At 39.5% G+C, this 12,371-nt stretch overlaps 1 protein-coding gene across 3 annotated transcripts in view; it reads right to left on the reverse strand.

Moving 5' to 3' along the window:
• Positions 1-343: 343 nt before the first annotated feature.
• The window catches only part of GPM6A (glycoprotein M6A), a 180,966-nt gene continuing 168,938 nt past the window's right edge, over positions 344-12,371 (reverse strand). For all 3 annotated transcript variants that reach the window (XM_081926215.1, XM_081926213.1, XM_081926214.1), the window contains 4 exons: positions 9,734-9,887; positions 7,910-7,986; positions 6,498-6,563; positions 344-2,556 (listed from right to left, as the gene is read on the reverse strand). In XM_081926215.1, coding sequence (XP_081782341.1) covers positions 2,404-2,556; positions 6,498-6,563; positions 7,910-7,986; positions 9,734-9,887 — 450 coding nt within the window. In that variant the 3' untranslated portion in view covers positions 344-2,403. The remainder of the gene's footprint in view (positions 2,557-6,497; positions 6,564-7,909; positions 7,987-9,733; positions 9,888-12,371) is intronic.

Raw genomic sequence — 12,371 nt, forward strand, 5'->3', positions numbered from 1 at the left:
AATGCAGGAACAACACAATCCCAACTCAAAGGTGATACTTTAGGATCCTAAGTTCTCTCCTAAGTCCTGTGGAATCTCTCCTGAGGATGTACATGCAAAGTTGTCCCTGATATTAAAAGGAATGGTGGAAACCTGACCAGTACTGGAGCTCTGATGAAGCTCCATTAAAACCTGAAAGCAAAGCCTTTAGATTTAATACACTCTTGACAGAACAATCAGGTTGGGAAATGTTCCTTCTGAAAAACAAGAAAACATTAACTTATCAAGAGCACGTTTCCCCTCTGAAATTTCCAATACATAAAATTTTATATCAAAAGGTGAAAAATGAAGCACGGACAACTAATAAGTACACAAAGTACACAAGTGTATTTATTACATTTTTGCAAGCACTTGGTTCTACATTTCAAAAACGCCACCATCAAGCTGTTGGCACATTTATGTACAAAACAGATTAATTGTAATGCCTGCTACAAAGCATTCTTTGTGAAAATACAAACTCTAATACCAGAGAAAAGCCAAAAGCATCAACATCATTACAGGAGTTTAAAAGACACTGTTTTAAAAATCATCACACTGTTTTAAGACACAAAACTGAAACACTACAATATAGAATCGAAAGAGGTTCATAATAGTTTCTGCAGAACTGTAAATACTGGTACTGCACATATCAGAAAATGTTGACCCCGTAAGACAGTAAAGTGTAAAAAAAAAAGTTAAAAAATTATAATTTAAAAAAAAATCAAAATTAACTAATACTACTTGATGCATAAACATGCCACAAGTAACTATAGTATTACCCTCTACCTACTACAAGAATTGTTAAAAATTACTGATGATGCATGACTAGTAATAGTACAAAGAAGAGTTTTACTCAAGAACTTTTATTAGAAATGCACTTACACTGAGAGAGAATTCACAATGGTCCAATAAGTGCACAAAACTAGCTAGGATTTTTTTTTAACGCTGACAAAAATGTCTTGTCAGGATACATCACTTTAAAAGACACTTTACAGCATTCTTGTAGCATTAGAAATAGGCAAAAGAAAAAAGAAAATTAAAAACACCAATTTTGGTCCAATAATACTGATGTCCCCCCTTTTTTTGTATGGTTTTTCTTTTTTTCTTTTTAATACAGGTACTTCTTTCAGATTAACATTACTGACTTTTCTCTTAATATTTTCTTACTCAAAATAAAGGTTCAAATATATTACTAACACTTCCAAACAATAGGTCCAGTAGCAGCCATTAACCTCACTTTAACATAAGACAGGTAAACCAGTATGTGTGTAGGAAAGCTACAAGCCAAGCTATTACATTTATGGAAGCCTCCTTTAAATATATCACATACAGTATATGTATAGTTCAGACAGGTGCAATCCACTTAAATTTTTAAAGCAGGTAAAAAGACTTCTGACTCTTTAAGAGGTTGCTGTATTATAGATATATCACTTTCATAAATGTAGCTAAGCAGCGATTGCTCACATCGGCACATGAACAGCTTCAATTCAGCATAACCATTGTGGGATTACAGCGATCATTCTGCAGAAACCTACGCATAGCTGTATGTAACATTGGTTCTATACACTGCGACTCTTGGAAGGTAACCGCAGAAGGTAATACGCTTTGAAAAAGACAAATGGCCATGCATTACAAGCACCACGGTCTGCATGCTCACAATATAAACATGAATAGCCACCAATGGAACTTTGATAAGAGAGAAGAATACTCTGTTAAGTACATGAAGAAGAATCATACAATGTTAACAAAGATAAGAAGCACTTCTTTTGTTTTGTTTTTTACCTACTCTTACAAATTTAGAAATTGCACCTTTGATTGTTTAAAATGTTCTCAGGACCCCTCTCTGTCAAGATGCCCACCGGTCCACCTGGCGAGATTTCCAAATCTGAAGGAATGTCAGCAGTGTGCCTCCTCTAGAAATTGTACGTGATGTACCGTGGTCCCTTTGAAGTATACCTGTAGTTAAAGTACTTACCAAAATCCAAACTAAAAAGTATAAAAAGCTTTTTTTTCCTTTTCAAAAACATATAAGAAACAATGCAAAAAGGTGTTATGCATAACACATACAAAGTGATTTAAAAAAAATCAAACACATCTCCGTATTTGACAGTAGTTAGTATTCTTGATCTAACAGAAAATCTTGATCTAACGGGAAAGGGCTGTTTCGGGAGCTTTGTAGTAGAGACTGATCACACAAGCTATTAACTAATTAGGAAAACCAAGTGCTGGGCAACCAAGAATTGTACAGGGGTGATGTAGATGTCACCCTAGCTATCTTTTGTGAGAAGCACTTTTCATTTTGTTTTGTTTTTTTAATGGATAGATGGATGGCCTTTAGTTAAACAACAAATCATTCAATGGTAGAAAGTAAGACAAGGTTTTTTCTTATGTGTATGCATTGAGTCGCTCTTTAGAGCGGGTAGAATGAATATCGTGAAGCTCTTGCTCTTCCTTTGACTTAATATCCTCATATTTCTGCATTCTGCAAGCATCTTTCACATAGGCCCAGTTGGCGGACAGAACCATAAGGTAGTGAACCTGAGAGAGAGGGAGAGAGAGAGAGAGGGAGATGCCATGGAATTTCATCACATTTATTTCACATTTCATCACACCAAGCCAGATTCTATTGGACTCTGCCACATTCCAGCCCTTACCTAAAAAGAGAAGAATTGGCTAGAACAGCCTTTGCCAACTCGTTGCCTTCCTGATACCTACAAAACTTCTCTGGCTGGCTGGGGCTGATGAGAGTTGAAAGGTTGGGCTGGGACAATGATATTCGCTAAGCAAAATGGTATTCCAGACAGAAGAGAAATTGGGGGCATTGACCATGCTTTATTATGTGCTTGTTTGCACAAGTCTCTGTTTTCTGTGACTTCTTGCAAATACATTCAGTCTGTTGCCATGTTGTTTACAAGTGTCCTTCTTTGCTTCCACTATGCTCACCCTCATTTGCACAACTTTCTTTGATTCAAATGGCTGTGGTTATCCAAACAATTCTGCTCATGATGTCACAGTGCTACAACAGACAATATCTGTTCATCTGGTCATTATAGCCAGTTGGACAAATAAGGTCAAGGAAGAGGAGGAAGAAGCTGCTGTAGGCACAATCTGATTTCAAAAAGCAGCAGAACAGCATTAATCTTTGGCAAGGTAATTTATTTTCAGCATGCTACTTTCAACTATTTCATGCAGCCCTAGTCATCGTCTTTCTGCTTCCCATAATGGTATCCCTTGCCATTTCTCCTCATTTCTTATCCCTGCTCTCATTGACAAGTCTGCCCTCCTGCTTGACAGAAGTTAAAACAATGCCAAGGCATTTTGAAAAGATGCTTATATGCTGAATGACATTGATCTAGTTTCATTTGATCTAGTATTCATTTGGTTTCATGAAGGAAGGTGATGCTCCACAAGCCAGGCACATAGTCAAGGCAACTTTATCCTACTATGCAGACTTATTCTCATATCTACACTAATTAGTTCTGAAATGACTGTCAATTTCAGGATCACAGAAGCCCACGTGTAGAAGATTGAGCTCTCCTTTTCTTTCAAGCAGGTAGTTTGAGGTTTGTGGGGTTTTCTCTTCCATCTGGACAACACCGTCACTAAAAGGCTCCTGTGTAATTGAATTTTACACTTTTATGAGCAGCTTGCCCTAAAGCTTAAGTGTGTCATGTCAAGGCTTTCTGGATATATACAAGGCAAGGCACTTTTCCTTATTTTTAGACATTGTTGATGCCTGAGTTTGTTTGTTTTTATATGAGAAACTGATTTAATCTTCTGGGCTAGTAGAATTTGAGTCTAAGGCACTTCCCACAGCATTCTTTTCTCTACTTGCATGACTACAAGTGTTAAAAGTCTATAGAGTGTTTGTGCACAAAAACCTGCCTTGTATCAGAAGGCAGGCTCTATCACTCAAAGGAGGCATGTAGGACACAAATTAGAACTGAATTGGGTGGGTTTCAGTTTCCATGCTGAAATCTGCACATTGGATTTTAATTTTTTTCATTAAATTTGTATGCAGTCCTATACCCGTATATCTCAGGGCAGTTCAGTGCATAAATCCAAAATTTAAACAAACTGCAAAAAACCATCATAGGGTTTCATTGCTTTGTTGTCAAAAGTCCAAATAAGGAACTCCTTCTAAGCTTTGGAAACCAGCAAGCTCTGGAGCTCTTGAGCCTTTCCAACAAAGTTCAGGATGCTGTCCTACCTGACTGAGATAAAACCTGTTGGGGAGTCACTGGGCATGCTGACTAAGGCTGATGGGAATTAGATCCCAACAACATCAGGACAACCAAAGGTACTCCATCCTTGTGGTATAAACTCCCACACAGTGTGACAGGAGTTGTGTGACAGTGACAGTCTTGACTTATCAGTGTCCCCGGCACTGCTTCTTTATACGGGGTGATAAGAAAGACTATATGAAAGGGACTGTGGTTATTTCTGGAGGATGAGGAAGCCACCTCAACCTTTGTTAGATAAGGTCAGGGCAGCTACCTTCTGTGATGGCTTAGCTGCTTCTCTGAGTTGCGGCCTGTTGCTTAGTTCAAGGACTGCATAGCTCCTCAGACACATGTTTATTAATTTAAATGGGTCTGCATAGGAATAACATTGGATACAAACCAAAATATTCATTTTTAATGCAGCCTTTGGAAATTACTTGCAATTGGCAAGTCTCTGTACTCACAGTCAGCTGAACGATTTGGAGTATTTCTGTGTGCCAAAGTACTTGTTGAGAGAACATACTTTGATAAATTAAACAGTGAAAATGTTGTCTTATATTTCAGGGTTTATGGCGTATTGACCAGCCTTGCTTTTGGGAGAGCCAAGAGGAAATGAATTAAATATATCATATAATGGATAGAAGAATTTGCACAGCTTTGCACATTCAAAGAAGGAGCTGCTTTGAAGTATTAATTAATCTTTGTTCTGGTCTGCAGAGGTAGCTAAATCAAGTATGGGGGCTTGAGCAAGAAAGATTAATGTGTGTTCCAAAGCTCCAAGTTCTGTCCAACCAACCATGCTGCTGTCTATTTGCTGTCTAAACAATGACCGAGACACATTCAACAGCCACAGAACAGGAAGACAGCCATTTTTGACAAGAGGACACTGAAAAACCAATCTTGTCACTATGGAAACTAAAGAAGTAGACAAGTTCAGATTTGTATAAAACATGCAAGAGCTTTATCACTATCTTTTGGAAAATGAAAGGTAGTTTTGGTGCAATTGTTGCAGGAGCATAACGCAGGAGCATAACGCAGCACCTCTTTGCTTCACAACAGGAAACCCCACATTATTTCACCGTTAGAAGAAGAGATTTCAGAAATTAAACTGAATCCAGATATAATCTGTGAACAGTTGGCAGATGAACAATTGAAGATTGATATTAATTAATTAATTAGAGCATTTGTATCCCCGCTTTTCAGCCAAAAAGGCTCCCAGAGCAGCTTACACGAAATCAAAACAAGACACTCCCTATCCACAGGCTTGCATTCAAGCAAATAAACAAACAACACACAATGGAAAAGGGAAAAAGTGGGAAGACAGGGGGGAAAACCCCTCAAAACTCAGGGTTTCACAGCATGTGCGGACTTGGAACCCTCCAGACATTTTGGACTACAATTCCCATCAGCCCCAACCATCATATACTGCCTAGAACTGATGAGGGTTGTAGTCAAAGTGCCTGGAGTGAACCAGGTTGGGTATGGCTGATACCATACCAGGTTGGGTATGGGATACCATAACCACATCATAACACATTGAGTTTAATAGAGCTAGCAGTGTGCTGGGGACCTCTGGCTCCACTAGGAACATGTCCTTACTATATTGGTTTTTCTTCTTATTCCAGACTTGTTATTTCAATACAACAAGGGCTGTACAAATTGCTGATAACCATTATGTTTCCCAGGTTGAAAAAAGTCAGAAGTTTTGGTTTCTGTTCCTGTACCAAACAATAGCCATGCACTTCTGCAAAACTATAAGCATGCCTAACTTCTTCTTTTTAATGGTTACATTTTGGCAGTATTAAAATTGGAATTTGTTTGTCAGTCATCGGAACAGATTTTTCATATTTTATTTTGTACATCTGTTACCCTTGTATTTTTGTTTGCTTGTTTGTTCAGAAAAATGCAAAAAGGTCCATATGCATACTGAAGAAGAGATACTACAGATGATCTCTGAATTCCAAAAAGCCATAGAAATTAAGCAGATCAGAGTGTCACACTAGGACCAAAGTGACTTGGGTTCAAATCCCTACTTAGCCATGAAGCTTATTGGATCAAGCTTTCATCCTAAGCTACTTCACAGGTTGTTGTGAGGATAAAATGAGGTGGGATATGCTCTTCTCTTTCAAAAAAATACTTGGATGACAGGACTTAAAGCTCTTGCTCATTGCATTTAATATTATTCGATTTAGAGAGCAAGCATCCCTTATATTCATTGTGACTTTTACCACCAAGGGAAAGGTTTCTATATCTTACCATAGCGATGACTGCGGCTCCAGCCCCAGCAAGTGCCACAATAAACAAATGGAATGTCATGTTCAGCTGCAAATGGAACAAGGGAAACAAGTTGCAAATTGAGGATGCTAATAATAAAGCCCAGGTGCTGCTGCACTGCCATGCATGGATTAAGCAGCCCAACATTCATTCATTCATTTTATTTCTGTGCTACTCCATTAATGTTGCTCTAGGGGTGACGTTCAAATAATACCAATAGTAAGGTCACATTTTGCAAGTACCACTATGCAAGTACCATCTCAGTATTTATTTATCTGTTAATTATCTCCCTGTGTCGCCCCATACCTGCCATTCGCTGGGCAACTTTTAAAACAATATAAAACCGCGAAGTTGAAAACGATATAATTAAATACCACAGTGCTAAAACATCAGGATAAAACAGAGAGCTACAAGAACATAAAAACAGTAAATAAAGGAGGAAAACCCTATGTAGAAGTTCCAGGAAGACCAGCCACATCAAGCCATTAAAAAGAATGTGAGGGTAAAAGGTATTTGCTTGGTGCTAGAAATGTATTAATGGAGTTGCTAGACAGGCCTTGCGGGGGAGAGCATTTCTTAACTGAGAGGCAACTGATGAGATGGCTCTTTCTTGCTTGTATCTCAGCTTGTGAGGGAACTTGGGAAAGAGCCTCCATTGATTACCTCAGGGCTCAGGTAGGTACATATGGGAAGAGGTGGTCTTTCAGGTATTTATTTATTATTTATATTTATAACCCACACTTCATCTTCTAGGATTCCCAGGGCAGTGAACGCACATACTAGGACAAGGAGTTTGATCATTGTAATCATATTAAACTGGGTTTTTTTTAATAAAAAAAATACACCCAGCAGCAGAGTCAAAAATGGCCATTCCCACTCATAGACCTCTTCCAAATGCCTGTTTAATCATTTTGAGCTGCCATTTTCTCCACAGGAAGGAAGCTCCAAGGTCATTCCAAATCACTGAAGAGCTTTATGGGTCAAAAAATAAGCTTTTTGAATTGGGCCTGGAAGCAGACTGGGAGCCAATGAAGGTGATGAAGTATTGGCCTCCAATGCTAATAGCACTCAATGCCAGTTAGTACTCCTGCAGCCATATTCTGTATACAGACCACAGTTTCTTTTTTCTGAGGCAGCACCATGCATCACATGTTAAAGTAATGTAAATTATTTTCTTGATATTGGTATTCTGAAGAAATCAACTGGACTTCTATAAATGGAGCAATGGTGGTATCTGTGAACCTTAAACTGCTATAAACTGCAAGTAAACTGGGCTCATGACAAGGGAGCATTCCAGATTAAAGCATGAAATTATTCCCTTAAAGTGTGAAAGGAGTGGAAATGTGTGAGCTCCTTCTTTCCACAATGACCAAACTTTTCATACTTTCGCTTACCTCAGTAGATTCACACATCCTTAGGAAATTTTCAGACATTGTGCAAATCTTCTTTTCTTCTCCAATTGTTACAATTCCTGTAATGGATTAAAGACTCGGTGAGCTGTTGACACACATTTAATGCACTCAGACATGGGCTCAGATTGTTTTTAACATGAAAGGATAAAAAGCTATTTGGTAACATGGAAATAGGAGAACAATTCAGAGTCAGTTTGTTTCTGGGCCCTTAAATTGGGCGCCCTTGTCTCCGGCAAGCCTAAATACATTTTTTATGTATCATAGGCACACAATAAGGGTTTGTAAACACATTTATTTATGGTATTTAGGCCATTATGTAATGAAGTTGTCAGAATGGCTCACAACAAGGATGCCTTTGCTTGGTATCGTAATCACAGCAACCTAAGTACCAGACCAGCCTCTGTCTTGAGCAGATTCCACAGGTGGACTACTCTTGCTAAAAAGGCTCTGCTTCCCAAAGCCACCCAGCACACCTTGCTTTGAGAAGTTCTTATGGTCCCAGTCAGGAAACATATAAGCACACAGGTCAAAACCAGAACCTCAAACTGGACCTGGAAATAGGCTAAGAGCCAGTGAGGATGGTGCGGCAGCAGCATTATATGCTCATATAACACCACTCCCTTTAAGAGTCTCTCAGACATAATAAAAACTTACTTGATCTTTGGGGGCTGTTTTCAAAGGCAGTGCCATGTACAACCCATTACAGTAGTCTGGACATGGGATTACCCTGGCAAAGATAACTGAGGCAAGCTCTCTCCAGATAGGGTCATAGCTGGTGCCCCAGCCTATGCTAATAAAAGCGCTAAACAATTAACCAGCAATATAAAATAATGCATTCATATCTAAAATATTATGAAACATTTATGAGCTTAGCTTAACTATGACCACTAAAGGTCACCCCAGCCAGGCTGAGATTTTGATGCTTCATTAGAGAGAAGCAAGTATAATAGTTGGGAGGAAGCCACCATGCATTTCTCTCCACATACTAATCAAACTCACCATGTGGTCTCACTTTCTCTAAAGGATGCACTTGAACTTAAGGAAGAACGTGGACTATATGTATGGCTCAAGCCATTTGGGACTTGGCAAATGAAAAACAGCATTATCAGGAATTATGTCCAGAAGATACCAAGTCAGTACCAAGATGTGAATGAGAAGATGAAGAAGTGGGTATCATCAGTGGTGGCCAAACCACCACTACCAATCTGGGACCACCCAGCTTCTTGTCCTTCATGAATGATGCTCTAATAACCTCAGCTAATAAAGGGCTCAGCCATAATTGTCTGGCACTCAATAGTAAGAAAGATTGTGGGCCAGTTTGGCTGTAAGACTAAACCATGAGTTAGCATTATGTGTACAAGCAAGAACGAGCCTTGGATTCATGTATTCCTTCCCTCCTGCCCCTCCACTGCTGTGACCATGGGCAAGATATTAGAAGTTTTAAAACTCTCATTAAACTATGGTTTGTTTGGATGTAAAAGAAACTGTAGTTTATTTAAAACTGCAATATATTTTAATTTTATCCTTGCATAGTAAGAGAAGCTCAAGGCTCATTGCTACTAACACACATAGTTCTACAATTTGGCTTAGCATGAAATCTGAAAAGGGACTATGTGTACAATTTACAAGCTGTCATCATCGTGTCCACAAATACTATCTCCTGCACCTGCAAGCAAAGCTGACTAAAATGTGTTCATTTCATTTGCTGACTAGATGTTTGATCTAGTATTTCTAAAAGTGATGCAAGCATTTTAATGAGGTTTGGGGGGGGAATTGATAAAACTGATCCACAAGTCATTCACTTACCAAATTGACGGAGGTCCAAGCAGAGGTTTGCCCCTTCCACTAGGGTGGTGTTTTTGCAAATAGTCCACATGTTGAAGTACATGTAAACAGGCAGAGACGTGAACGCTGTAACGCCCAACCAGGCCAGCATGAAGATATATGTCAGCATGATAAACTGTAACAAATAAGAAAAGAGTGAGACAGAAACCTGAAGAATATTTTAGACTATTTTCTTTCCTCAAAAATCCTGCCAGTCATAGAACAAGGAAGAAATTTTATAATTTATTTGTTTGTTTTAATCCCACTTTTTATTTGTTTGTGTGTTTGTTTGTTTGTTTGTTTGTTTGTTTGTAAGTAAAAACTTTCCAATACTGTATTGAATTTATCTGATTATTATTCAGGTAAGCAAGCTTTTATGGTTCATAATAAAAGGATCTGCACAAATTACTTCAATATAAATGGATCAGGTGGAATCAAGCTTATAAGGTTTTATAAAAGAAAGACATGACCTGAAGCCAGATGTATCCACAATATAACCTACACTGGCAGAACGGCAGATAAGCCATGGCCAACACATATATCCTGGCAGAACACCACAGATATACTGGCAAAGGGGATGAAATGGGGTGGAGTAATGGGAAGGATGTGGGCAGCAAAGTGGAGGACAGGGTCACTGACCTGCCTCCCACAATGAGGGGGCTCAAGGTCACATGATACGTCTCACCCCTGCCTGGTGCGTAAGCACTCTCCCAGCGGTGGCAGGACATGGTGGCTCCCTCAATATTGGGGGTGCTTGGCTCTCTGTCCACACATATTAAGGGGGCCAAAGCCCCTTCCACCTCCTATAGTTGACACCCCGGTGGAGGAACACATCCTATGCTCCTTCAATCCACAGAGATACCTTCCACTGATGGCACCACAAATTTACCTCACAATAATTTCAATGAGAGAAGGGGGGAAATAGCACTGGTGCTAACTCTGCCACGATGGAGCAGATGAAATGGTGGAACTCAGCACCCAATCACAGCACACCACAGCCATTATTCACAGAGGGACTATAACACAGGTTACAGGTTCTCGCTTACCTTGGAAGAGTCACTGCTAGTCAGTGTTGACAAAACTGGGTTAAATGGCCCAATGGTGTCACTCAGTACAAGGAAGTTTCCTGTGTTCATCATTTGTGTTCAGTCCTCCCTCCATGTACCTCCCCCCCACCTGCCAAATTGTGCTTAGCTTCCTCCTCTTCTCTTGGACCTCCATCAACTCCTTCTTACCCCTTGCAATTGCTCCCTTCCTTTACCTTCTTCCCATCATCCCACCCATTGACTCCATCGCCAATCACTGTTAACCTTCATTCTGCCTTTTCTCCTTACCATGGCTCCAGCCACAGTGGGCAAAAGGACCCAGGCAGCAGTCATTGCCTTAGATTAGGTGTGGAGAACCTTTGGCTCTTTGGATGTTGCTGAAGTACGACTCCCATCAGCCCCAGCATGCATGGTAAATGGCTAGGGGTGATGAGAGTTGTTGTTCAGCAACATCTGGAGGGCCAAAGTTCCCCACACCCACTGTAGGCCATAGGACAGCTACCCTGTAGACATTCCTATTGCCCAATGGCTCTCTTCACAGTTTAAAGACCCTTGGCAGAGGGGAAGGGGAGGGCTGAGGTCACAGCAAGCACATATTTTCAAATAACAGTTGGCTTCCCATCTGAACTCCCTCTCTGCCTCAGGTTCCAGCTGAAGGAAAGTGGTTTATTTATTATAAAGTTATTCCACAAAGTAGGAAAGGATACATCAGAAAAGGAGATGAGATGGCAATTGAGACATGAATAATTTCTTCATTTATATTGTCTGAAATTTGAACATGTGGGATCCATGCAGAAGTTGGTTTTCTAATGGATCTACCACAACATGAAACATAATGTGCATGTGTGTGTGTATGCATGCACCCATGTGCCTAATATTTATTGAAGTATAAAATATCACAATAAACAAACAATACATACACTCATTTCAAGTCTACAAGTTTTACAACAATAAATAAATGGCAGCATTAATGTTATACGGTCCAGTCAGGAACACCAACTGCAAACACATTTTGCACCAGCAAATCATTGCAAAGGGATATTTGAGAAGCAGCAGTATGTGTTACATCCTTATGCTGATTAACATATGTAATGAAAGGAAAGCATGTCTCAGAAAACATATCCTCTTGAGTTTCACCACTAGCTATGGAAAAGCCCTCCTTCACCTCAGCTTGCTTTGAGTACTTTTTTCCTACACCTATTTGCTAATAGTCTGGAGTTTTTCCCTCCATACTCATAGAAGCGTTGTTTAGAGTATAAAATGTTATCATTGTTTTGTTGATTTCTAGGGAGTCTACTTCTCTCCTTTTTTGTTCTATAAGTTTAAGTAGTTTTTTAGATCCTGTTTGTTTGTAGTGCAATGTGAGGGCTGTGATGTCTTATTCTATTTTGCCAACTTTTGAGGAGGTTTGTTTTTTCCATATGGGCTGCTACTAGTAGCATTACAGAAGGGTTTGTATGAATTATGTTCTTATTAAATCCCTTGTAAAGAGTGAGTAGAGCTAACACCGAGGGTTGTGTTGGTTGCTGAGGAACATCACAATATGCACAGAGCACATATTAGGCAGCAAGGAT

Source organism: Podarcis melisellensis (genome assembly GCF_964234715.1).
Source record: "Podarcis melisellensis genome assembly, chromosome: 9".
NCBI lineage: Eukaryota > Metazoa > Chordata > Lepidosauria > Squamata > Lacertidae > Podarcis > Podarcis melisellensis.